Below are 27,547 nucleotides of genomic sequence, written 5' to 3' on the forward strand. Positions count from 1 at the left end.
TATTTATAGAAAACATGACATACCTGGTTCTGGTCCCATAAAAACAAAGGTGGATGCAAGAAGCATTATTAGTACCTTGAAGGACAGATCTGCTATAGTAACAGATGTTAGCTGGAATACCTAGAATTATAGAATCATGTATTTCACAAGACCTAAAGAAGTTAGATTCCTTTCCAAACCCATTTTGGCACATTATGCCAGAAACAGGTTAAATTATAAGCACGGAGCAGACATTTCAAAGGTCTCACTTTGGCAGATTCTACCCGTTTGTTCCTCACTACTGGTCATCTCATTCCCAGTAGAAAACTACTATCTGCCTTCACACTAATGTCTTGCTCACGGGCTTCAGAAACACTTCTGGAATATTTATTTGTGGGTTGCTTATTAAATGACAAATGCTACTCAAACCAGATCACCCTCATCAGTTCTTGTTCCTTCCTCACTCCCCATTAAGTAACAGATGATAGGATATGAATAACTTTTTCAGAATTTGGAAACTATTCCAGGGTTAGCAAGAAAGCGGATGGAGGCTCTTCACAGAGCTAAAGTCAAAGGGTACACCTTGTTCACTGTAATAATCTGCTGTGATTCTGAGCAGCTCAAGTGCCAAAAATAATCCTACATTCCAATTTAACAGTGACAAAACATTAATCGATTACAGTTGAGGCAAGGAATCTTAACCTCACCCTATCAGAATGTGAAGCAGATTCATAATCAGTATTAGCCTCAAGGATAACATGAGGTGGGGATGATTAAATGCAAAGGCCAAAGAAAAGGAAAAGAAGTATGGCCTAGAATCAAACGATGAACAGGGAAGGACTGGTTTAATCACACCTCTGTCAACTCCAGCTTCATAGAACCCTAGAACTGGCATCTCCATGCTGGCTATTACCAGAAACAGCAAAAGACACAAGAGCCAGAAAGCAGGGTTGGACTCCTAACCGAGCACTTTTGCCTACAATGCTACTGTAGGTGCAATCCTACCACTGCTGGGCTGCAGTAACCTCCACAGAGACAACTACTCAGAGAGGCTGTGAGCATGGAGAGACAACCAGTGCAGCAGAAAAGTGGAAGAGGTACCACAGAGAGTTCTAAATTAGATGAGCAAATATGTGTGTGAATTATATTGCCAAGCCATTGTTTTTACTTAGAACATTAATTAAATAAGACACACTTTAAATTCTGCATTGAGAAAATAACTAAAAAAAGAAAAGAACTAAGACCCAACAGTCTTCCAAAATCACTTATCACGTATGAAGATAAAAACTTACTCTATCTTTCACCTATACCTGCTCAGTATAGTGTCAGATTTAAATTAAAACCAAATACAGATTCCAAATAGAAATATCAGTACTATGAAACAGATTCAAAAATCCAAGTAGTACACATGAGAAAACACTTTGAAAAGTATAGCATATACCCTAAATAATTAATACTTTTTGAAATGTTTAATATTATTTACCTTAAAATACATGAATGCATAGAAAACCTAGATGTCAGAAGAGGAAGCTACTCAACCAAAAATTATTAAAATTATTAGAAAAGATTTCAATTTATCACAGAATAAAGCATGAACCAAATTTCAAGCTGTTCAGCATAATCATCTCATTAAGCCTTGTCAGAGCTGTGGTAGCCCAAGGAGAGTTGGTTAACAGTGAAAAGGAAAAGAAGCTAGCAGGCTATGGTTTGTTTTCTATAACTGAAAGACAGCAATCCTCCATGCCCAACTGAATTCAGGACCCTGGGCAGTTTTTAGGGGAATATCTCTTTTTCGTAAATGAGAGACCTATTATGTGCAGTAAATGACAACCACTCTCTCCAACATCTACGACGGGAGGACCTCATTCTCCTCTATGTCATGCCCAAAGCGAGCAGTTTCTCCCCATCCTTCATTCCCTCCCCTCCAGGCCGCGGTGATGAATCTGTAGCTCTCGCGAGCCCCTGTGGTGCGGGGCACAGCCCAAACCAGCACCCTGCCCAGAGAACTGGGGTGACGAAAGTAACCTGTTACTTTACACAGTACTTGATTCTACCCAAGGTGTGTGCCAAAGACACGTACGCAGTTCCTGTTCAGTACAGTTTTAAAGATGTTATCAGCCTAGAATGGTGAGACAGAGTCAGCTTTTTAAAAAAATTTTTTTAGTTGTAATTGGCACAGTACCTTTTATTTTATGTATTTTCATGTGGTACTGAGGATGGAATCCAGTGCCTCACTTGTGCTAGGCAAATGCTCTACCACTGAGCTACAACCCCAGCCCCATAAGTCAGCTTTTAATGAGCCACATGGATGGGTTTGGTGGGTCTGACTACACAAGAGAAGTTACCTCAAATTCAAATTTAGAGCTGCCAAAATTCGTCCTCTGTTTCTGCCAGAAGTTGTCTGGCTTGATTATCAGGGCAACGTGGATGCAGCAGGGGAAGGACTCCTGCAGGATCTTCAGCAGGGGCTTGATGGAGTCCCACTTGGACCCACGCATGTCCACGATCACCGTGAAGCCTCGCTTGCAGACTTCCTCACTGCGGAGAAAAGAAAGCACAGGCTTATGGCACAGGCTGCAGCTCCCAGGACGCCAGATGCCACTTCCTTCATTCTGCCTTTCTGTGGGAAGCTCCTACGCACTGACCTCAGGAACCAGAGCACACAGCCACCTCGCCCCAGAAGAGAACAGAACCAGACCACACGTGGATCGGCAACGGTGACGGTTTCAAACTGGGTTCGACTTCAAAAACCTTTAGAATTTTAACTTTTGTTTTTAATCTGTCTTCTCCTCAGGAGGAAAATAACAAACATCATGCCCATTTCCTCTGGCCTTTGGTGCATTAACTGATCATACAGCTGTCTAGTAACTGCTATAGGCAAAGGTCCCTGGCAAGAACAAGAGAGGTACAAACCCATGCTGCATGGAGAGCCCAGGTCGACGACCGCTCCAGCAGGTCTGGCAGTGTGGAGCGCTTCTCGGTGCCCCGTTTTGCTCCCGTCCCCTATCCCTGGCCCTTACACCATCTCAGAGGTTCTCCAAGCACGGTCTACCCATCTCTGGGGTTCCTCTCACTCTTCTGGCAGGCCTGTGGGGCACATCTAGCTCTGCAGCAGTACAGAGGCTTTATCTGCCTTTTATATTTGGTTGCACTGCTAGTTCAAAAGCAATAGTGGTAGCAATGCTGGCCCCTGGCACAGATCAATGCCATGCTCGGAGTCATTATATTCTTGCTCTGTGGGTTCTTGGCAGTTAAATAAATAAAAAAGCTAGTTTCAGTCAGGTGCAGTGCCACATGCTTCTAGTCCCAGCACTCAGGAGGCTGAGGCAGGAGGATCACTTGAGCCCAGAAGTTGAAACCAGAGTGGGCAGTACAGAGACACCCAGACTCAAAAGCAAAGCAACACACCCGGTTTCTAATTTTAGTAAATCTCAACCTCTAAGTATATTCCCACGTAATCCACAGCCGCAATAAAGATAAAATAAGAGTCCAGGTGTCCTCAAACAGTCAAAAAGTACCTTGCTCATTGTGTTGTAACTTCAAGGATACCCATGGAAGCTCTGAGGCTGGCTTCCAAATGGCCCCAGAGCTAAGGAGCCACCAGAATCCTATTACAGGTGGACCCTGTCTGCTCCAGCTACTGATACCAGTGCCAACACCAATGAGGTAATGACTAAGGTTTTGGGAATATACCTGAAACCTGATGAGCACTCAATGTGATAGAAGTTTTCACTTAATGCAAATGTACTGCAATGATGGGAAGACATTTGATATTTTTCTGCCTCATATAATTACCCTAAAAAACTATTCTCAATTGAAAACTCAGAAACTGAAATGGTATCACTAAGCAATGTTTAAAAGCTAACAAAAAAAATAAAGTAAAAATTAAAACCAATTTCCTGCTCTCCTGCACAGTCTTGTTCCCCTACTGCCTTCCCACCTGCCTCCCCACCCTATTTCTTATGTTGATTCAAACCATCAGAGTAAGTGGCTTTCAGAGGTTCACAAACACAATGGCAGCCGACATCAGTGTAAGAGAGGTGTCACGTAAGCATTCCGGAACTGTCTACTTCTACTCTGGCAGCAGAACCCAGTTCAGAGAGAAACACGGCATTTGCAGCCATGACAGGAAAACAGACGATCCAGCAACCCAGCTTATCACCCAAATGTGGAGGATGCCGAGGAGCGGGGTGAGTAGCCCGCTGACACCTCCAATGAAGACGGAGCTGGCGGGAGCTGGCACTGGCTCACCATCACTTCTCCCCACTGCAGGTCCCACACAATCCCAGTAACATCACAGGCAGAAATGTCATTTATTTCCTAGGCTTCTTCAAAAATCTAGAGGAAAAGGTCTTCTGAGTTCCCTGAGTCACAGAAACCAAGCAATCTGGGTCTCTGTGGGCTTTAACAGAGTTTGCAGTTCTGCAAGATTCCCGTCACAGAGACTCCAGGGCTCCAGAGGTACCGGGGTGAGCGCAGCCAGGGCGCAAGAGGAGGAGGGTGCCCAGAGCTCTGGAAGGAAGCCTGGTCCGGCTGAGAAATTCGACTTCACAGACTCAGCTACTGCACACCAAGACAGAAAGCTGGAAAACTGCAGCACTGTGCTCTGTTTGCTTTACTAGCTGCTGTTTGGCAGACTGCATTTAAAGTACCAGTCTTTACCAGACCGAAATAAATTCCCTCGCAACCTTCTTCCCAGCGTGGCATCACACAGCACGCACACAAACTACAAAGTCCACAAAGCCCCTGCACTTGAAGGGGGCTTGAGAGGATCCTGAGTAATACCAGACCTAACAGGAACAAGCGGAGAACAACAAAACCAAAGGGTGCACCAAGCTTACCTCATTTACAGGAGATTAGCTATTCTCCTTCCTCCAGCATCAAACTGCCACCACCCAGCAACTCCCCAGGGAGTGGAATAGCACTCAACTGGACTGGGAGGCACAGCCTTCCCAAGCATTTGCTCTCATACTGTCAAAAGCCTGTCATCACTAGAGAGCAGAGGCTGGCAGACATCCCCAAATCCAGCGCCCTCTACAAACATGGAAAGAACATGTGTGGTGTTCCGACAGGAGGACCCCACGCCCTGCCTGTGCCTGAAGACAGGCATGGCTCTTTAGAAAGCATGAATGGCCAGCACTCTAACAGTTTTACTTAAGAGTCCCACTTTACTTGTAAGATAAAGAAAAGTTAGATAAAACTGAAGTCCCCTCTTAAGCCAGATCTCTAAAAAAGGAGAAATTTTACTTTCCTCAATTCCAAGATGAAGAAAGTGCCTTACATGTGAGTGTTCTCAAATCAATCAACATTCTTCACATTATTTCATTAAGGACAATAGAGGGAGAGTGGTTTATCCATATATCTACCATAAAGCATTCAAACAACAAGAGCAATAACCATGTTACTTTCATCATTGTGCAGAAATCCCAATGTTACCAGCAAGAACTGCTGCTGCTACTAGCTCCTCTTCCGCAGAAGATGGAAAGTTCTCTGTGCACTGGCCCTGTGTTCCAACTGTTATTTTAATGTGGAATGGGAAGGGAACCCAAGTAATAGCACTCAGACAACTCAAAGTTGCTCAGGTCACATTAACATTCATCTGTGGGACAGACACTGGAGAAGGTGTGCAGAAGAAATCAACATAATCTGCCTTTAGAAAGCATGCCTGAAGGAAGGAAGAGCACACAGGAAAGGAGACACAGTACTACTTCTGAAGCAGTTTCTGCACTGGGGCGCTGTGCTGGTGTGCATGAAGAGCCCTGCTTCACACACCTGGGACCTCGAGGTACACTGTGCCGCATCTATTACAGTTTCAATATTAGGAACTCCTCCAAAGCTCATGTGTGAAAAAATGCAAGGTTAGAGGTGAACTGATTGGATTATGAGTGCCTTAACCCAATCAGAGGCTTAATCCCCTGAGAGGGATTAACTGAATGGAACTGCAGGCAGGGAGGGTGGCTGGAGGAGGTGGTCCCTGGGAGTGTGCCTTTGGACTATAAACTTTTTGGGCTGAGCTTAGTTCTCTCTCTGCTTCCCAGGCTCTGCCCACTCTTCCACCAGTGTTCTGCCTCACATCGATCCCCACGGAATGCAGCCTGCTGTCTATGGACTAAGACCTTTGAAACCATGATCTCCAAATAAACTTTTCCTCCTCCAAATTTGTTCTTGTTGGGTCTTTAGTGAAAGAGCTGACTAAAACATTATCATGTTTCACATATGAGAAAACCAATAAAGGTCAGTAACTGGCTCCAGGTCAACTAGTCTGATTCTGAGGTCTTGCTTTTCCTGTTGGCTTCCTCCTATAGGAAGGAGAGGCCCACTCTGTCTCAGAGGGATTTACAAATGACATGGTTGCTTATTACACTGTTCCATTTGTGTGTATGCTCACAGTTTTCCATAAAGGTACTTTTCCTTTAAAGTTGCTCATCTAAATGACACAAAATGTACTTGAACTGATTATTTGAGATCAAGGAAATAGAAAGTTATTTTTTATATTTACTATCAACATAGATTTCAAAACAAGACAGCAAATTGTCAAAGGTATAAATAATATTCCAATTACGTAAATATTTTTAAAAATCACTTAAATGGATACTAAGTTCAACATTTACTCACTCATTCATCTATTTTGGTGCTGGTGATAGAGCCCAAGGTCTTGTGCATGCTAAGTACATGTTCTACCACAGAGCTACAACCCCAGCCCCGACTTTAATTTCTAATTAACCCACTGGATAGTACTACTTTTGTTGGCAAGAGAAGTTTGTTTGTTTTCAACATCGTCCTTCCTATTTTGCTATCTTTTTCCATCATCAGTACCAAATCTGGCCCACAAGAAGAAATGAATAAGTGGTAGCTATAAACTATATGATTATAAATGACAGTGAGTAGAAATAACTACTAAGCCCTTTTCCCAACCTATGATTTACACTGTTAAGTAGTCCAAAGAAGTACCAGGATAAGAGGAAAGGAAAACCACTTTTCATATTATGTAAGGAGTCTCTACCTATTTAGTCACTGGTGACACACAGTGGTATTTTCCTGTGAAGGACACTTAATGGAAATGTACAAGAGTATCCTCAGCAGGTCAAACCATCAAGATTTCCATAAACAACTGCAAGTAGCTGATACAAAACGGCACAGTTGTCTTCCCTGGTTGGTGTCCATAAACAGGTCATGAGCATCACAAACCATTAACTATGGTTGATCAATTACATTTACCTCGACTTTTTTAAAACCCATTACATTGTTATTGACTATGTCATATTATTTTTTTGCTTAACGCTCCCGTAATGCTACTATCTACTCTAGCTCCTCCTCTGCCAAGTCCTCTTTGCATGTCCAAATTGAGTCTCTTAGGAAATGTCTCCTCTCTCTACCGAAGACATCATTCACACCCTCATTCAGCTGTGCCTTTCCTGAATGAAGAAAGCCAAGGACTTCCCCTTTCTTTACAGGGAAGCACGCCTCCAACTCTCAGCACACACCCAATCTCTCAGGCATGGCTATGTCCTTGGATTCTATTTCTAAAAAATACCTGGAATAACTAAATGAAGATTTTAATGAGGGGGACCTCTCCTCCATTCCTAGAGCAGAAACAAAGATTCTAATTTCCTCAGGTTTAGACACAGAAAAGTTCTTACAATGGGAGGCTCCTCACTTCAGGGCTTTCCAGAAAATACAACATTGCTTGTCCCTGGTGTTCGTCAGCATCCACACTAAAAATTCCCTATCACTTATGAAGTCTCAAATTTAATGGGGTTCCCAAGCTGACACTTAGTATATTAACTGATGAAGATTTTTTTTTATTTATTTATTTTTTTTATTTATTTATTTATTTATTTTTTATTGTAAACAAATGGGATACATGTTGTTTCTCTGTTTGTACATGGCGTAAAGGCATACCATTTGTGTAATCATAAATTTACATAGAGCAATGTTGTTTGATTCATTCTGTTATTTTTTTCCCTTCCCCCCACCCCTTGATGAAGATTTTTAATGCTCCACAAACTTCATGCTACGAAGCAAGAGGATACTTGTAAAGAACAGACGATCAGCACAAGGGCAGAAATGCACAATCAAAACCAGCACCCAATCTCTAACCACGCAGTCTGCTGGATGCATTACTGGTTCTTCCTGATTTCTAACTCAGATGCCTGGGATCTTAAAGTCCCAGATAAGTGTGTATCCCAAATCCACTATCAACATATAGTGCTCTTCAACACAAAATGCCTGACTTCTTGTCCCTGCCCCCAGAATATTTTACACAATGTGAAAATTGGAAATAAGGAGAAGGATCATTCAGGGTCACAGCTACCATCTGGCTGTTTCCTAAAAGCTTAGTGCCACATCTCTGGGAACTATGAAAAGAGCGACAGGCCGCGAGCCTCACAGAGCTTACCTAGGAATGCAGGCGAGGTACGAGATGAGCCTCCTGAGATCCTCCTGCCGTATTCTGTCATGATTGCTGCGGGCTGGAAACGTTAAAATGGGACCTCCGCGCTTATCTCTACCACCTGAAAAACCAACACCGGGAACACGTTTAGACTAAGGACGATGAGACGGGGCTCTCTACCAGCCACTATCAGTCCAGCGTTGCCACCTATTCACTCAGTCCAAATGACCCTATGTCAACCAGAATGTGGAAGAATCAGGCACCACCCGAGTCCTCATGTCATCTGAGCCGCGTAAGGCTGCTCCATCTCCTCACAGGACTCAGAAAAACAGTCTTAGTTTTGAAGGACAGACAGAAGGCTCAGCAGACGGCCTTGTCTTTGTTTCGTTCTGTTGGAGGAACTCCTTTCTTCAGGTTAGTAAGGAGGGAAACATTCCCACGCACGTGTGGCCAGTCACCTCTGCCCCACCTCTGGCCTCTCCCTCTCTCCTCACCACCCCGCCCCTGTGTCCTCCCCTGAATTCTGAACCTTCTCTTCTCCATCACTTAAACTGGGTTCTTAAAAGTCTTAAAAGGAAAAAAGAAAAGAATGCTATTCAAACTTTATCCCAATGATGACCTTGTAAATGTGGGATCAGGGGCATCTGACCACCCATGGCCAAGCTCTATCAAATTCTTATACAAAGTCACATGTACAGAAAGAGAAAGATGGGCATGAAAACACTTTAAAGGGAACTAGATTAGCTCAAGGATTTGAGAAAAATCTGACCATGCACCAGGAGTACAGATCTCAGTGTACTTGACCTTGACAACCAGGCAGGCAGATTTCTCATTAACAGGGACACAAGCCTTGGTACCACTGGGTACCTTTGGTGAAACTGTCACATTTACTCTATTACTTTCCTCAAGGTTGTCAGTAAAGCAGAAAAGGAAATTATATCCTTTTCTAACAGGTCCTTCATTTAATTTTATGACTCTGATCATCTCCAGAAAATCTCAAACTTCAAGTCATAATATAAAACTCTTTATTATTCGATGTTCCAAAAATCATTAGCAGGGATAAAATTAAAAACCAAACAAGAAAACAACAAAAGATACTTTCCTTTTAGTAAGATCAAAACAATATACAATGCTGGGTGCAGTGGCACATGCCTATAATCCTAGCAGCTTAGGAGGCTGAGACAAGAGGATTCCAAGTTCAAGGCCAGCCTCAGCAACATAGAAAAGCCCTAGGCAACTTAGTGAGATCCTGTTTCAAACAAACAAGTGAACAAACAAACAAACAAACAAACAAACAAACAAAAACCATACACACACACAGAAGATGCTGGTATTTTGAAAACATATTTTACCAAGATGTTTTTACCGATTTTCTAAAATGATTACACACACATTCTAAACACTAGGAAACTTAATTCTGACTGTGAATACTTAAAATGATCTTCATTATACTGTCTAGTCGTGTAATCTTTAAAAAGTCTTAAAATATCTGTAACCCAATAGGAGCAACAGCAAATCACAGGTATCAATAGATCCTGGCCATCCTGAATGGTTAACATGATGAAAGGGACAACCAGACTCTCCCAATCAATCCTCACAGATCCCCACAGAACCAAACACCCACACAAGTATTTCCCCTTCCTTCCCTGCAAACTTCAAGCAAAGTCTCATGAAGCCTCAAGACCTAACTCCCAGTGTACAGGAAATGCTGGGGGAAGAGAAATATGGTAAATGACCACCCTGGGACACAACCAACAAAATCTCGAATGTAGAAAAATCTACAGTAGAACACTCAAGTTCCTCACCTAATAAACAAGGCAAAAACAGCAAAAAAGAAGAAGAACCTATAGATTAGAAGTATTAGACATCTCAACCAACTGCAATTTAGATCTTGTTAAAAAATATTAAGAGGGACAAGCACATAAGTTTGAATACTGATTGGTTTTCTTTAAAATTAAAGAATTATAATTCAATTTTAGGTCTGTTAATGATAGTGGGGTTTTAAAAACTTATCTTTTAGATATATTTATATTAAGTATTTGTAGGCAAAATTATATAATATCTGGAATTATGTCAAACTTATCCAGAGCATGAGGTGTACACACACACACACACAAAATGTTTTTCTGTATACATACACCTATGATAAAGTTTAACTTATAAATTAGTTATTAACAATAACTCAATAAAAAAGAACATTTATAACAATAAGCTGTAATAAAAAACTTGCCCATGTGGTCTAATCTCTCTGGAAAGAGTGAAGACAAATATTGGTATTTCAACCACAGATGACCGTGGGAACTAAAACCATGGGAAGCGAAACCACAGGTGGGGACAGGGGAGACTGCTGTGTGTATAAAGCACAGTAAATATAAGAGCAGAACACTTCTCTTACTGACACTCTGGCTTACTCCACTTGTGTTGCTATAACAGAATGCCACAAGCTAAATAACTTATAAGGAACAGAAATGTATTTTCTTGTGGTTCTGGAGGCTGGGAAGTCTAAGACCCAGGTACAGGCAGGTTGGGTTACCTGGCAAAGACCAATCTTCCCTGGAGGGGCGCAGGGGAGGGATGCTGCATCCTCAAGCGGCGGGCAGTCTGCCCAACCTGGGCTGGGGACTGAAGCCAGCACAAAGGCAAGCACTCTGCCACTGAGCTACATCCACAGTCCATGCGGCCTTGTCTAATCATGCTGCCAAACCCTGAGCTTTGGAGGGAACACATTCAAACCACAGCGTCAGATGTGCCATTCAACCTCATTTAATTTATCCTAATTGGAGGACATAATGTATTGCTATCTTACTTGAGAGGAATGAGTATTTGTAGAGTACCTAGAGATAAGACGAAGGATCCAAAATACACAAGTTCAAGGAATTCTTAGTGGTTTATTAGAGAATCTGCACTAATAAGTAAGTCTTAGAATCACTTATCTTTTGGCCTGCTTTTACTAAAGTCCTTGCTATTCTACTTCTATTTACTAAAAGCCATTTGCATGAACAGTTTTTACAAGTATTCCCTAATATATTAAAATATGTGGTCAGAGTAGAAAGTAGATTAGTAGTTGCCAGGGACGGGCAGGGGAATGAGTGTGGGATTCTTAGGAGGTGATGAAAATATTCTGGAATTAGATGATGGTGGTTGCACAGTCTTACGAGTACACTAAAATGTACTTAAACAAGTATTTAAAATCATACACTTTTAGAAGGTGGACTTAAAAGGTTTGCAAATTATCTTAATAAAAAAGAAAAATGGGATAAGGTAAAAATTAATTTTGAAAATTCACTCATTCTTTGGAATTTTTTGAAAATATAATATCCCAATGCAAATAATCAATTGTTTTAAATTTTGTGATTTTTCTCCCCTCTTCCTTTCCAACACAAGATAACAACAAGTCAAAGACAATCAGCAATGAACTCATGTAACACAGCTAGACCATTCTGGTCACGACGTAGGAAACGCCACAGAAGTATGGCAGCACCTACTGACTGTGCCTCGCTCCACTGCTGGCACAAGCCCTGCCATCTCTCCTGTTTTAAAACTGTTCTGTACTAACTTGTGGTAACGGCAAAATGTCTCTCCCCACCAAAGATATCCAACTTTAACCCTGCAGAATTTAAAGTTTCATTACAGATTTATGACAAACTCAGGAAGACTGCTGGTTTTAATTCTTCGATTAGTTAAAAGATAGTTTTAGTTTTGACATTAAAAAATGCCACCTGATAATAAATTCATTATTTACTGTCTAATAAGAGAATGAACACAAATAAAGTCTACAAATTTTAACTGCCCTGCTATCTATATCTGTTCATACCTGCATGCTTAAGGAAAGAAGATAAAACAACATGGGTTCCAAAACCCAGGACACAGAGCAGGAGGGACTCTCATCCCAGACCCTGACTTTCATCAGTACACTAAACGGACAAACTTGTGGAACTGGCTTGCCTCTAAAATTTCTAAGTAGAGTCCTTTAGTTACACTAACTAAAAATTCTGTTAACTTCAGAATCGAAATTCATAAAGCTGGTACGTGTCCATGTGCAGTGTGTCCGTAAGTGACTAGAAAAGAGCAAATGAATGTTATTTTTAAAACTCTGTGTATTATAAGCCAGGAGTTCATTTATTTATTTTATCATGTACTTCCAACAACTTAGTACCTTCCCCTCATGAACTTCTTGTACTCTTATATTAACCTTCCAAATGTGTCATGAATTAGATTCACTTCTGCAAAATCATCAGTCTTTAACTAGGGGCCAAGAACTACCGCTGGACATAAAGCAAAGCAAGATTGGCAAAAACACCATAGGAAGCTTTATCCTAAATATATACCAGAACTACATTCCCAAAGGACACCCAAAACAAATAAAAACAGCCTGCCGTGTTATAAATTAAAAACTGAATTGTGTTCAAGAAGATACACTGGATCAGCACTATACCTGTTTGAGAAAGATAAAAATGAATCAAGGAAAGGTTTCCAGGAAAACTGCCTAGGAATACATGACATCGTACAAATCTACTCCCTGCTAAAATAGAGCAGAAAGATCTTGCAAACCTTTGCTCTGTAACACGAGAACTAGTGCCCAAAAGGTGCATACCTAATGGCTGTTCTGCACATGTCACAGGTAAAGCCCAAGGAGAGCATCAAAAAGGGCTAAACCCTGACTTTTGTGTGCAGAGGTGAGGGCAGCTGACTGGCAGTCCATGTCTGTCCAGTTTGCTTCCACATTCCCAAAGACAGGGAAATGGAGGACAGCTGGTAGAGATTACCAGGACTTTATGGTTCATGATGAGCGTTCTAGTCACTCCAGGTACAGAGTCCAGAGGAGGAGATCTCAAGGACAAGTGGTTTTCCTTACCCTCCAGAAGAGGAGGTAACACAGAGCCACAGAAACAAGATACTGAGCTAAGACTCTGGGACACATCTACACACACCACAGTCCTACCACTTTGCTGAGATGATCAACTTCTAAACTTCAGGTGGTTTGCTTACTATTTGGGGCAAAGCAGCCAAGCATTTGCTGAATGACAGACATATTTTGATCAATAATGTTCCCAGACTTATGATGTTCCTGCTAGCTAAAGAAAATGGCTTGGGCATTAATTTCTCGGAAAAATGCTACAAGAATAAAGCAGTTAAAAAGCAATGAAAATGCCAATTGGTTTATATGCTGTGGCAGGTGAGCTAGTTTAGTATGTCAAACTCTGATAACATGGCAGCTTAGTCAAATATAGCAGATTAGAAAGTTAGACTTTACCTGAAAGATAAGCGACTTTTTCTTTCAGAATTGGCAAAACATCCATAGCTTTCATTTCATCATTTTTTCGAAACCCTGAAATACACAAAAGAGAAAATACGGTTACTGGGAGTGACACTTAATGCCCACTGCACTCAATATCGGCGCTGTAGTTTTCTTCACACCCACTAGCTAAGAGCCACCATCGTATGGGAACAGCGAATTCTATGGAACACAGGCTATGTGTGATCACAGTGTTCTCTCCTATTTTAACGTGGAGTGATGCTCTGTACACATATCGAAAGACTGATGGCCCGAAGGACTCTGGGCCACTGCTAGCAATAGAAATTTGGTCCCCAAAAGACAGGATATGAAATCAGTCTAGATTATTTACCAAATCTTCATTTTAATCTTGTAGATTAGATACTGGCAAAGAAAACAGCAGCAATGCTTTGTAAAACCTGCTATCTGTGGCATGCTAAATTCTCTAGGGGGAGCTCAATGTCTCTTCTGCTCAGACTTTCAGAGTCTGGTTAAAAATAAGCCCTGGCCTGGCAAGAGAAAGGGGTTATAAACAGTGGAGGACTGGCCACCACTGCCTCTTGCCTCTCCCCTTCCAGCTTTCTGGGTCGTGCCCCCGTGGAGGAACACCAGTGGCTAATATGGTAAGGTGGACCAGTGGCACTGCTCCAGCTTCTACGGTGGTCAAGGTCCCTATTTTCACTAAAACCCAACTCTTCCTCTACCCTTCAATATCTAAGAAGGGCAGGTAGAAATTCTGTAGGAAAGGAGCATGCACCAGCCAAGACAAAATCATCTAAGCAGAAGGAATTCTTATAGCCCAAACATGTTCAGCCAGCTCACCAGAGCAAAAGTCTACTTTGAAATTTGGGGTAAAAATGTTCATGTTCATAATTACGACTTAAATATCGTATTGCCGATCTCTAATAGATGTAATCTTCACTCAGGGATGCTCATCAAATTAGTCATTATCATTGTTACTAGCAGAAAAATCCCTAGAAAAAAGACTGCTTCTCCATCCCCACTTTTGTTTGTGCCAAATAGTACAAGAAAAGCATCCAAAACGTTAGGATGGTAACGCAACCATTACAAAATGTCAACTTGGAATTAGAAAGCAAGAAAAGAAATAGTGCAAATGATTCCACTTCTGGTGAGCTGACGGGACCAGTGCTGACACTGGTAACATCTATAAATCACGACTCTCTCAAGGCACTAGAGGATGAAAAGCGGGGAGATGCACGTGGAAAGAGGGAGTAGCACTGATATTCTTATTTTTATTAGGGCTGTTATCTGAGGGCAGAGTGCTGTTGAAGACAGGTGCCGTTCAAACAAGAACCAGGACATATTCATAGCTATCTTAGCAACTGAAACAGAGAGGAGAAATCTTGGAAAAGGGAAAGAGGGATCCCAAATTCAAAGTATCAACTTGGCCCAAATCTCAAGTTTTCCACTGAGCCTCACATGCATGGATGGGGTAAGTTCCAAGTGGCCCTGCTAAGGATTAAAGATTTGAACAGACATTTGAGTTGCTACCTATTGCAGAAGAGATAGTCTGCAGTTTGGGTCCAGTCAAATTAGTTGCCTACTAGAGCAAGCAAAAAACAACAAAATCAGCAGAATCCAGTCTCTACCACACATCATTCATAGGTGCAAAGAATATATGAATTAGTATTTTATCTTCTGATTTGTTTTAATTTTTATTTTTTACATGCTAGTAGAATGCGTTTATGCATTTTGATAAATTGTACATAAATAAGAGTATAATTTCTCATGTCTTCTGAATTTTTAAGGAAATGTGCCTGTCCATAGAATATTTGCTTGTGCACAAAGAACCCAGTTTATAGGATTTAGTGATGACACTGTCCATCACCACAGGCTTTGCTGCAAGCACTTCCTGCTGGGGACCCTGAGGTTCTGGGTGAGCTGAATGGCACTATCGAGCCAGTTATGGACAGGCTCAACAAAGACCTCGGGCCTCCAGATCACCAGGCCATTTTCCTTTCTGACGCACGCACTATAGCTTGTGCTGGCAACACACCAAGTTTCTAAAACAACAGATATTTACCTAAGACAAAACATCTGAACCAAGAGTTGTGCAATTTCACCTTCAGGTTCCTTCAAAACTTTTAAGTGCATGCAATCTAGTTTCAACAATTCCCTATCAGTCTTTGTAATTCCTGCAAGGCATCTACAAAGGCTAACTGTGCCTAGAATCATTGGTGGACACCAATTACACTGGGAAAAACGAAAAAGGGAAATAGTTCCAATAACATCGCTCAAAGAGGTTTACAATAACCATACAACAAGGCAGATTATGAAGTTTCCTAAGTAGCACAAGGTGGGGGCCTATGCAATGAGGAGGCAGATCACATAACAGGTAAACTACGGCTGTACATCCCAACCTACAGGTGCGTGGTAAGAGGATTCCCCTTCCACTGCTCAGGTAAGAGAATGCGTGCATGCTTCCTGCAATTCCCACCAACTTGTCTCCACATGCCACAACAAAGAACAGCCCTCGGAGAAGTGCCACCGCCAACTGCAGTCTTGGCCTCTACGCTACAGAAACAGAGCTCCACTTGTCAGTCACACAACCCCTCTCAAGAAGAACGTCCTTATCAGAGGCTGACACACCAACAAAGGGCTAAATGCCTTGACTCACCATTCCACAGCACTCCTGACAATTACTGCTGACTTTCTGGACCACATCTATTTACTTGCCAATGATGGAATGGGTGACAGCAGTCAGCTGGTGCTACATTCCAGGCTGCACACGGAAAGAATATTACATTGATTTTGAAAACAGGCACAAAAAAACAAAACAATAAAAATCTCCACTTCCTATGCCCATTATTAGCCAGAGACTCACTCCCATGTGATCTTTAGTGTCTCAGAGCTGCAGTTACTTCAGCCTATCAATCCCTGATTTCCCCTTCAAATTACATGAGAATCAAAGTCCTTCCAGGAGAGGAAAGGCACATGAGCCCACACAGGGTTGATGTGGAAAGGTGCTGCACCCCCACTGGGATACACCCATGCCCACGCCCAGGCTGCAATATGCCCTCCTGCAGGCTCCTGTGATACTTTTGTAGGATGTGTCACAGAGAGGAAGATGTGAATCTTATTAAAACAGTCAAGTGAAGCTTCTAGAACAGAGAAGAAAATAGAGGAAACACAAAGCCACACAAAGAAATTATGTCTGTAATTACTATGGTGGTCACTTAAAATTATGTTGATCTCATGCCCATTTTTAAAGAATACATTCATAAGAAAATGACTGAGGAAGCATGTATAAATACTAAAACCATTAAAGATACCACGTAGCTTTCAATGAAAAGCAGGAGGAACCCAACCATGGAAGTTCCTCAGATCAAAAAGGCAGGTTCTCTTCCATGACCTGGAGAGCTATTTATGAAAAGTATCTTGCTATTAAAAAAAGTTTTCAAACATTAAAAACAAATGGCTTCTATGCTATTCTAGTGGTTCTAGAGAATACCACAAAAAAGACTCAGCTCCTAAGGTTTTCTTGACTCCTATACTAAAGAGCAGGGACAATTCACAACAGTCAATTTATGGAATCCACCCAGATGCCCGTCAATAGATGGATGAATCAAGAAGTTGTGGAATATATACACAGTGGAGTTTTACTCAGCCATAAAGAATGATGGCACTTGCTAGTAAATGGGTGGAAATGGAGAACATCATGCTAAGTGAAACAGCCAGGTTCAGAAAATCAAGAGTCCCCAAATGTTTTCTCTCTTTGTGGAAGCTAGAGCAAAATAGGGGAATAAAGGTGGTGGGGAGAGAACTGGATATCATAAATACATGGGAAAGGTCAGTGGAGGAGGAGGAGGAGGAGAATGAGGGAGGAAGGGAGCAAAAGGGAAGAAAATATGGAATGAACTTAACAAAATCATATTAAATGCATATGTAAATGTACTAAAGGGAATTTCATCTTCATGTATGTGTAGAAAGCATCAATCAAAAATAAATAAACAAGCAAAAGGAAGATCAGTAGAGTAGAGGAGGGAGAACAGGGGGAGAGAAGAGGGAAGAAGAGGGAATGGAACTGAAATCAGATCCTTTCATGTATGATTTTGTCAAAATGAACCACCTAACTACTTCGTATAATCATAATGCTCTAATGGGAAAAAAAAGAATCTATCTGTGGTCCGGAAAACTTACTGAATAGCAGCAAATATTTGCTGCACTTGATGACTGTTCCCTGGAAGCACACATGAACTTCCCAGGGTCCCAGAGGTTAAGGAACAGCAAATACCATTTTGGAGAGAGATTTCTGAGGTCTCAAACCTTATCTCTGTGCCAGAGACCAGGAGTCAGTAACATTGTTACTTAGTCTATGTGCCACCAAGGGGGTTTGCTGATGCCACTATAGATGGAAAGGGATGCCACAAAGAAAAATTTGGTAAAATTAGAAGGGAATGGAGAAAGAAAGCAGAAGAGCAACAACTTAAAATGCTCAGGATAATTAACCTGCAGGTAAAATGGTCAAAATCAGGGGGTATTTACTTGAACCTATTCTTGGAATTAGATATTTTAAGTTACTAAGAACCCATAGTAAAATGGGCAGAAAAACAAGACTGGATTTTTATGACAATTCTTGTCATAAACTAAAGTACATTTCACTGTCTGAAATAAAGCTGCCAATGTGGATTTTAATGAAATGCTAGCTCCAGAGGATAGTGAGCTCAACACGGGATGGAGTCCACACAGGCTCCTGGGTGGGAGCAGATGTTTCCCAGGGGAGTCCAAAAGAGGTAGGCGACAACTGTTCTTCTGAACACATTCTATAAGGAATATGTTCAGAATGTTCCTGTGATGATGCCTGCCTCTACTCTAAAGACTTTTCACTAGTATTTCCTGACTACTACTGGGGAAAACCAGTTTGCATTAAAATTCCTATTTCACATCTATTTACTAAAAATAAATATGTAGGTATGCTAGGTGATTTTCTTTCTGGTTTCAAATCAACACATACACACACACACACAGAACTTGTCCCTAAAACAATTAAATTTGAATATTTAAGAACACCTCAACCCCAAGATTCAACATGTCAAAATGGATTCTGTTACATCTCTTAAATTGCTATTTGGACCAGTAGCATGTCAAACTGAGAATAAATATCAAGTTCATGCTCTGAAATCTCTATTCTTAAAATTATAAACATTATGTTGTCCATGAAACAGAGAGCTTTTTTTTTTCCTCTCTAAATCAACCAATTTGCCAGAAGACAAGTCTGTCTTGTTCCCTGCTATATCTCAGATGCCTAAGACAGGGTCAGGGGTGCTCAATAAATGTGGGAAAACTAGATAAAAGATGAAAAAACAAAGGAATGAATCAAGGAACAAATCAACTTCTCCAACTTCATGTCTCTGAATCCCCAAAAAGTACCTTAACACTCCTTAGCACTTTCTATTTTTAGTTTGTGAAATATAAGCTCTGTTGTAGTTTAGACTTCAACCACAGTGTGATTTACATTTGCAAGAAGGAATATTAATCTCTCTGCCCTAAGAGGAAATATTCTACAAGTTATCATCCAACAACAGAAAATGTTTCAGTTAGTCTGGAATAAATGATCTAACACCCCACTGGTCAAATCAATTACTCATATTTTTACCCTGAGACCCTGCAAGAAGGAGCTACATTGTTACTGTTGACAAATACCTTTTTAAGACAGTCACTGAGGACCTGAATCTCAGTTACTTGGTCACTTGTGTGGTATTAAACACCAAATAAATACAAAAAGAAAATTACCCTCTCCTTGGTAATTTTTTAATTTAAAAAGAAAAAAAAATACAAAGGAAATATTTTCAGAATTACCAAAAGCTTTTATGCCTCACACTACCAACAATGTTTTATGCATAAGTGGCAAGAAAAAATTAAAATGAAATAAATCAAATGAGTTAAAACATAAATCAAATTTAAAAATTCAAAAACTAAAACAGTTGGTGTTTGTTTAAATCCCCATATTTCCCAGAACTAATGGCAGATTCTTATAATTTGAAATTTCATATAAACCTCAAATTAAGTGGATATTTTCCCCAGTAAAATCAGTTTTAGGGGGAAAACAAACAAACAAACAAACAGTCATATCCTGGCCATTCAAGCTGCTGAGCACACTGAGCTAGGCCTGGCTCTGGGCTGCGGGCCCACCTGAAGCCAGCCAGCCCACACAGCAAACTGCGCTCCTCCCTTTCCAGAGAGCTCCTCTGCCTACCAGCTTTTCCACTTTAGTAGTTACTAAACGGGAAAAGTGTTCAAATCAAAGACTGAAAAACCCTATACTTATAAAAACTCAGGTTGTAGCAGTAATAAAAATGTTAATAAATAAAGCATTGTTTTGAAACGCCAGCAACAAAATTACACAGTACACTGGTAGCTTTCTATTAGTACAGAGTCTTGGTGGTAATTACCGAAATTTACTCATTAATTAATTCAGATTAAACTTCCCCACTCACTCCTGAACACAAAGAGCAGGGTGATAAATCTCTGATCAGAAGCCTGGCACCGCCCTCGCCCCGCATGTGCATGCGCATGCGGGTGTGCAGAGGCAGGTGACGTCACCCTCTCAGGCAGGCCACTTCACTGCAGAGCCTGCAGGATTATGCTCAGTGCAGGAGGCACAATGTTTGCACTAAGGAGGGTTTTGGTTATGCAAACATCCAGACTAGTGGTGCATAAGAAGGAAGCATTTTAACTAACCTGGATCCTCTATGAGAGTATCTAAGCAAGAAAAGAAGCAAGGTTATAAAATCAAGGGAGTTAACTGTTAGTTTTACTCCATCTATATAAAAAACTCAATGCTTATATTTTTTATATAAATATATAATCAAAATTCACTTTTCAAAATGTATATGAAATAAATTAAATACTTAGGGAATGCGGAATGTTCACAAACTGCTACACAAGAATATGGATGGGGTTTTATAATGTAGCATTAGAATTTTTACTTAATTCTTAGCCTTATAATGACCACTGAATTGATTAATTTATCCCTCCACATAATTTTAGAAACACAACATCATATGTTTAAGAAGTTTGATTCAAGGGAGTTAAGGGGAATTTCAGCTTAAAATAACTCTGGCTTTTAATGTTGTACACACAAAATATCAAGGACAAGCTAAAATAACTAAAAAGACCATAAGAAGGGATACGAATAGGAAAAGAGGAACTCAAGCTGTCACTATTTGCTGATGACATGATTCTCTATTTAGAAGATCCAAAAAAGAAAACTTCTAAACCTCATAAATGAATTCAGCAGGATATAAAATCAACACACATAAATCTAAAGGATTTTTTATACATAAGTGATGAAACATCTGAAAGGGAAATGAGGAAAACAACTCCATTCGTAATAGCCTCAAAAAAAAAAAAAAAAAAAAAAATACTTGGGAATCAATCTAACCAAAGGGGTGAAAGATCTCTACAATGAAAATTACAAAACAATGAAGAAAGAAATTGAGGAAGACCTTAGAAGATGGAAAGATCTCTCATGTTCTTGGATAGGCAGACTTAATATTATCAAAATGGCCATACTTCCAAAGGCACTATACAGATTTAAGGCAATTTCAATTAAAATCCCTATGACATTTCTCATAGAAACGGAAAAAGCAGTCATGAAATTCATCTGGAAGAACAAAAGACCCAGCATAGCCAAAGCAACCTGGGCAGGAAGAATGATGCAGGAGGTTATCACTATACCAGACCTTAAACTCTACTATAGAGCAATAGTAACAAAAATGGTATGGTACTGACAGGTAGATCAAAGGTATAGGATAGAAAACACGGAGACATACCCACATAAGTACAGTAACCTCATACTAGACAAAGGTGCCAAAAACTTACAATGGAGACAAGATAGCCTGTTCAAATGGTGCTGGGAAAACTGGGAATCCATATGCAGTAAAATGAAATTAAACCCCTATCTCTCACCCTGTACAAAACTCAACTCAAAGTGGATCAAGGATCTAGGAATTACACCTGAGACCCTTCACCAAATAGAAGAAAAAGTAGGCCCGAATCTCCATCACTTTGGCTTAGGACCAGACTTCCTTAACAAGACCCCCATAACGCAAGAAATCAAAGCAATAATCAATAAATGGGATAGATTCAAACTAAAAAGTTTTTTCTCAGCACAGGAAACAATAATGTGAAAAGAGCCTACAGAGTGGGAGAAAATCTTTTCCACACACACTTCAGACACAGCACTCATCTCCAAAGTTTACAAAGAACTTAAAAAGCTTTACACCCAAAATACAAAGAACCCAATCAGTAAACGGGCTAAGGAAATGGCAGACACTTCACAGAAGATGATATACAGGTGATCAACAAATATAGGAAAAGTGCTCATCATCCCTAGTAATTAGAGAAATGCAAATTAAAACCACCCTAAGATTTCATCTAACTCTAATCAGAATGGCTATTATCAAGAACACAAGCAATAAAAAGTGTTGGCATGGATGTGGGGAAAAAGGCATACTCGTACATTGCTGGTGGAGTTGCAAATTGGTGCAGCCACTCTAAAAAGCAGTTTGGAGATTCCTCAGAAAACTTGGAATGGACCCACCATTTGACCCAGCTATCCCATCCTTGGTTTATACCCAAAGGACTTAAAATCAGCATACTACGGTGATGCAGCCACACCAATGTTCACAGCAGCTCAATTCATGATAGCTAGATTGTGGAACCAACCTAGATGCCCTCCAATTGACGAATGGATAAAGAAACTGGTTTGTATACACAATGGAATGTTACTCAGCCATAAAGAACAAAATTACGGCATTTGCTGGTAAATGGATGAAGTTGGAAAATTTCATGCTAAGTGAAATAGGTCAAGCCCAAAAAAACCAAAGGCTGAATGTTTTCTCTGATAAGTGCATGACAATATATGAGGAGGGGGAGTGATGGGGGTTAGCGAAGAATGAAGGAACTTTGGATGGTGTAGAGGAAAAAGGGGTGGGAGAGGGTGGGGATGGAAAAACAATAGAATGAAACAGACAGTATTGCCCTATATATATATGTATGATTACATGAATGGTGTGAATCTACATCCTGCACCTGCACAACCATAGAAATGAAAAGCTGTGCTCCATTTGTGTACAATGAATCAAAATGTGTCTGTAAAACTAAAAAATATTTTAATTAAAAAAATAAAAAGACCATAACAAAAAACACTTTTTATTTATTGCATATATCTTTACGTAAATGAAACAATCTAGAATTTTTAAAGTATTGTTTTGTTGTAGATGGACACAACACCTTTATTTTATTTATTTGTTTACTTATTCATTTATTTAAGGTCTAATGTCTTAACTACATTGGAAGGTAATTTAAAAGCATATCATGTAAACCAACAGAAGGGAATATTTCAGTAGGCAAAAGAGTAGCAGCATTATAAAACTCTACGTTCTTCCAATCTCCTAAATCATAAAAGAATCACTGCCCAGACATGCCCTTCATCTTCACATCCTGAGGGACTAGCACAGAGCTAGGCACACAGAAAATTCATTCCCACAGCCGCCTAGTGCCAAACTAAAGAAAGAATACAGGTGTAGGTGTGTGTGTGTTGCACCTTCACAGCCTGCGAGGGGATACCTCTGGGGGAAGTTGCTCAAGGCTGTATTCTGGGACCTCACGCTAGTGCACAGGCAGAAATCTCTCACGTGTGCGTGTGTGTGCATACAGTTTTGTGAAGCTGACCCACTCCAAAGACTTGCCTTACCTAAGAAGCCTCCCAGGAAAGCTGTGTAGAATTTTAGTTTGTATCAAATGAACCAGAGTGGCATAACAGACACAGCTTGATTACTTGTATTAAAAGATCTAATGCACATCAAATCGACAAGATTAACTGCTAAAAGAAACCCTGGTTGAGGTGGGGTTTATGACTCAATGGTGGAGTACTTGCCTCGCATGTGTGAGGCCCTGGATTCAACACCCAGCACCACTATGGGGGGGGAAAAAAAAAACCCTCTAATCATCGTACCAAATATATTTTAGCACCTCTACCCTTTATCATATAAGAATTGCCACATACATTTTCAAATGCAGAACACAATAATACTCTGTAAAAGGTTTTGGAAGATAGAGCTATAATTCTACACCTTTTCCTCACTGCACTTATCTTTTTGATCATTACATAAGGAACAAAGGGGCAGAGAGGAGTTCAACAATAGAAAAGTGGTATAAACTAGTTGTTTAAAAATTTCCTCTCACTGTACAGAGAATGGACCCACACAGGGCGGTAGGGTGGGGGAGGTAGCTTGTGTGTGGAGGATAATTCAGATCCTTTGCTGAATTCAATCAGTGTGAAAAAGCAACACACAAGTGGGCAGTTCTGTGGTATAGACATTTGATGTGGAAAATCAGGCCAGGGGGCTGAGAATAGGACCTACAGAGCCGATGAAGGATTCGTACTAAGTGCGGAAGAAACAGCCACAAGCAGGCAAACTGGAGAAGGGCAAGCACTCCAGGCAGGGCGATCAGCCATCAGCAGAGAAATGAAAGCCGGAAACACTCACAGCAGAGCAAACCGTCCATCACTAGACCAGAGGCTCCATAAGGAGGATGGCACTGCATGGCTGTGGGCCTCCTTAATATCTAAGCTGGCCCACCCTCACCCTAAACCTACTCCCCACCGTGTGCGTCCCAGGGAATATCCAGCCCCACAAACCGCCCACCCCTTGGCCCACCCAAGTACCTGGCCTTCCCCTGCCCTCCTCCCTATGCTCCCCACTTCCATGAAATGAGGATCCCGCACCACCCATCAGGTCTCCCTCACCTGGCTCTTCCTGTTATCTCCTAAGCAACATTCATGATTCCCTCTAATCCTGCCCCTCTCCCCAGAACCACGTTTCCACAACCAACATGTCATCATTTTTACCCCCTAAAATTCTTCCATGGCTTCTTGGCATCCTCAGATGAAGTCCAAACTCCCTAACATGGCACAAAGTTCCTCGGGACGTGCCTGCTTGCCCTGCAGCCTCACTGGTTGGCCATCAATAACCATCTCCCCAAGAATCCCAATCATAAACTGGGCACAGTGATAGTCCCAGTGACTTGGGGGGCTGAGGCAGGAGGATGGCAAGTTCAAGGCCAGGCTCAGCAACTTAGTGAGGTTCTGAGTAACTTAGTGAGACCCTGATCTCAAAATAAAAAAAAAAAAAAAAAAAAAAAGGACTGGGAATTAACTCAGTGATAAAGAGTGAAAAAGCACCCCTGGGGGTTCAATTCCCAGTACCTAATAATAATAATAATAATAATAATAATAATAATAATATCCTAATCATGCCCCCCACCCCTGCTGCCACCAATGAACTTCTATATACACCTGCCCAAACACCCCTTTCTCTCCCCTGCTCCAACGGAGCCACACAGCCCTTCCTCACCAGCCGGAAGTGCCCCACGGATGGATCAGACCCCCATGCTGCACTCCCACACCCACAAACCCCTATCACTCGGCACCGTGAATATCTCACTCTTCAGGGCCCCCAGGAGCAAGGGAGCTCCTTGAAGGAGGGACCATGCTGTGTCCCTCAGTGTGCCAAGTAGAGTACCAGGGCACAGTGAGAACTCCACGCCCAGACAGTGAAACCCTGAGGTGCGCAGTGTTCCAGCCGTTGGCAATTTCAGGTGGCAAGCTACCATCTGGAGTCCCGAGTGGAGTGCTGGCCACAGCTCTAAAGCAGCCCACCAGCTCACACTCTTTCCAGCTGCTGAAGTGACTGCATTCTTTCTCTGTTTTGAATATTTGGTGACTAGATAGTATATAAAATTCTGTTTGCATATTCTCAATCTGTATTTCAAAGTAGAAAAGGGTTTCACTTTGAGGTTTTTACAACATAAGTGAAAAATTACTTTCTGTCCCCAATACTGCCACCTCCCCCGACTTCTCTAACGGGAAGAGCAGACTGCTTTGGAAGAAGAACACCGGCCAGCTCCTCGCTGCACCACCGGAGGAGCAGAGGGAGCCAGGGCTGCCAGGAGAGGAGGGCTCCTGCAGGCCCCGCAGCCTGCCTCTCTCTAGGCCGCAGTTCTCCCTGAAAGACGTTAAGGTCACACAGAAGTGCTCTGATCGTGAGTCTGTAAGTAGACCAAGAAGAACGTCAGCAGCACATCGAGTCAACTCCACACAACTCTTTTTTTCTTTTGTACGTCAGCACAAGGGTGTCTCTAAAGTCTACTGAGTACCCATATGACTGTTTTCTGCCCCATAAACTGACCACAAGTTAAGCCTCTGTGAGAGTCACATGTCACAAATAGTAACACCCCAAAATATCAGGTGGGCTTCACCCAGAACATCTTGACTTACTGGCCATGCGTGACAGGAACAACACTAAGCAGGGAGGCTAGGCCAGAGCTGTCCAGGTAGTCTATAAACTTCCACAAGACAGACAGACTCAGTCCCCAGCACCAAACCCAGATTTAGGTTTAAAGTCTGGTTTACAAGGTTCGGGGAAGTGGCTCAGTGGCTCAGTGGCAGAATGCTGCCTAGCACGTACAAGGTCCTGGAAAGACTAAGAAAGAAAAAGTAAAATTTGATTTATTCCAGCTCATCTCCCCGTCAATATCCTTAACCCCAGCCTTGCCTCCTGCTCAGTATTACATGTTAAAACTTGGATTCTGAATTAGTATTTTCTCCTTCCAGAACAGGTAAGAAGGGGTATCGGGAGGGGCAGGTAAAGTTCTAGTCACCGAAGCCTCACTCCTGCTCAGGAGACATCTCCCAAGCTTCACAGACCTCCTCACAAATGCTTATCAATCCCTGTTACCCTAAGACACCATGTTGATTAATTTCCCACCTCTGGGGAAATGTAAATCAAGGTTGAAAGTCTTAATAAACTCTCAATTAACTTAAGTGACCAGTAGTGATATCTAATTAAAACAGCATTTAGAATCATTAAATTTGCATATGGATATATAATATCAAAATTTCTCCTGATGTATTCCACAAAATGAAGATACTGTAGAGCCAAAAAACTTCAGTTAAATCATTTACCCTTAATAATATCTTAAAAGGTAAATGCTACAAGTACCAGAATTTTAAGTGAAGGATTGAAAAGTTACTTCCACTTTAGTATTATGGATTTAATTCTAACATGAAACTCACTAGAAAGATAAATCTTCATAACATCCAAGAATTTGGCACAGCTTTCTACCAATCACTAGATGAAGCTTTGGATTTGTTTCCAGTCACTTAGTATTCATAAAGGCGTATTTACACACAGTGCTCTCCTAAGCCCTAGAGATCCTCCTGCTAATGCCACCTTGTGGTTTTAAGAAGCTGATAATCTAAAAACAAAACACATATTAGACCAAAGAGTGACCTTACCTATATGTACAAGCCAAGCAAAATCTGATGGACAAATAAATGTCTTGTAAATACATAGTACTGTTATTTATAGAAGATGTAGATAATGTTGTGATTACCGAGACAATCCTTTTAAAGGCATTATTCTTTTCCCTGAAAAACTGTATTGATCACTGGCCCCCCCAAATCATTCCTTGACATTCTGACTGGGTTGAAACAGGATTAAAAACACAAAGCAAGAAATGAATAATATTATAAAGAACATGGTCTAAGATTAATATTGTGGTGTTTTAATCATTAGGAACCCACACTGCTGCTTACAAATCTGCTCTGAGTTACTTAGCTAACCTACTTTGCATTGACAATTCTGTTCCTTTATTTTTAAAGTGATCTGTGCTACATCTAAGGCTGTGAAGTCAGCTGAGTCCTGTCCTTTGGTTGTTTACTGGCCAAAGGGCCAGAGACCATTGAATAGTGTAAGAAACATAACAGAAGCAATTCTGTTACTATTAAGTAAAGACAACTCAAAAAAAGAAAAAGGAAACATGGCACTCTGTAACTTGATTTTAGGCTTAATACTGAATGTATGCAATCC

General features: G+C 41.1%; 1 protein-coding gene across 1 annotated transcript in view; it reads right to left on the reverse strand.

Annotated features, from left to right (window-relative positions):
* The window catches only part of TRIO (trio Rho guanine nucleotide exchange factor), a 331,715-nt gene that overhangs the window by 199,316 nt on the left and 104,852 nt on the right, over positions 1 to 27,547 (reverse strand). The window contains 3 exon segments of the mRNA XM_079145182.1: positions 2,325 to 2,517; positions 8,378 to 8,492; positions 13,626 to 13,700. Coding sequence (XP_079001308.1) covers positions 2,325 to 2,517; positions 8,378 to 8,492; positions 13,626 to 13,700 — 383 coding nt within the window.

The sequence above is a fragment of the Sciurus vulgaris genome (assembly GCF_902686455.1).
Source record: "Sciurus vulgaris genome assembly, chromosome: 6".
NCBI lineage: Eukaryota > Metazoa > Chordata > Mammalia > Rodentia > Sciuridae > Sciurus > Sciurus vulgaris.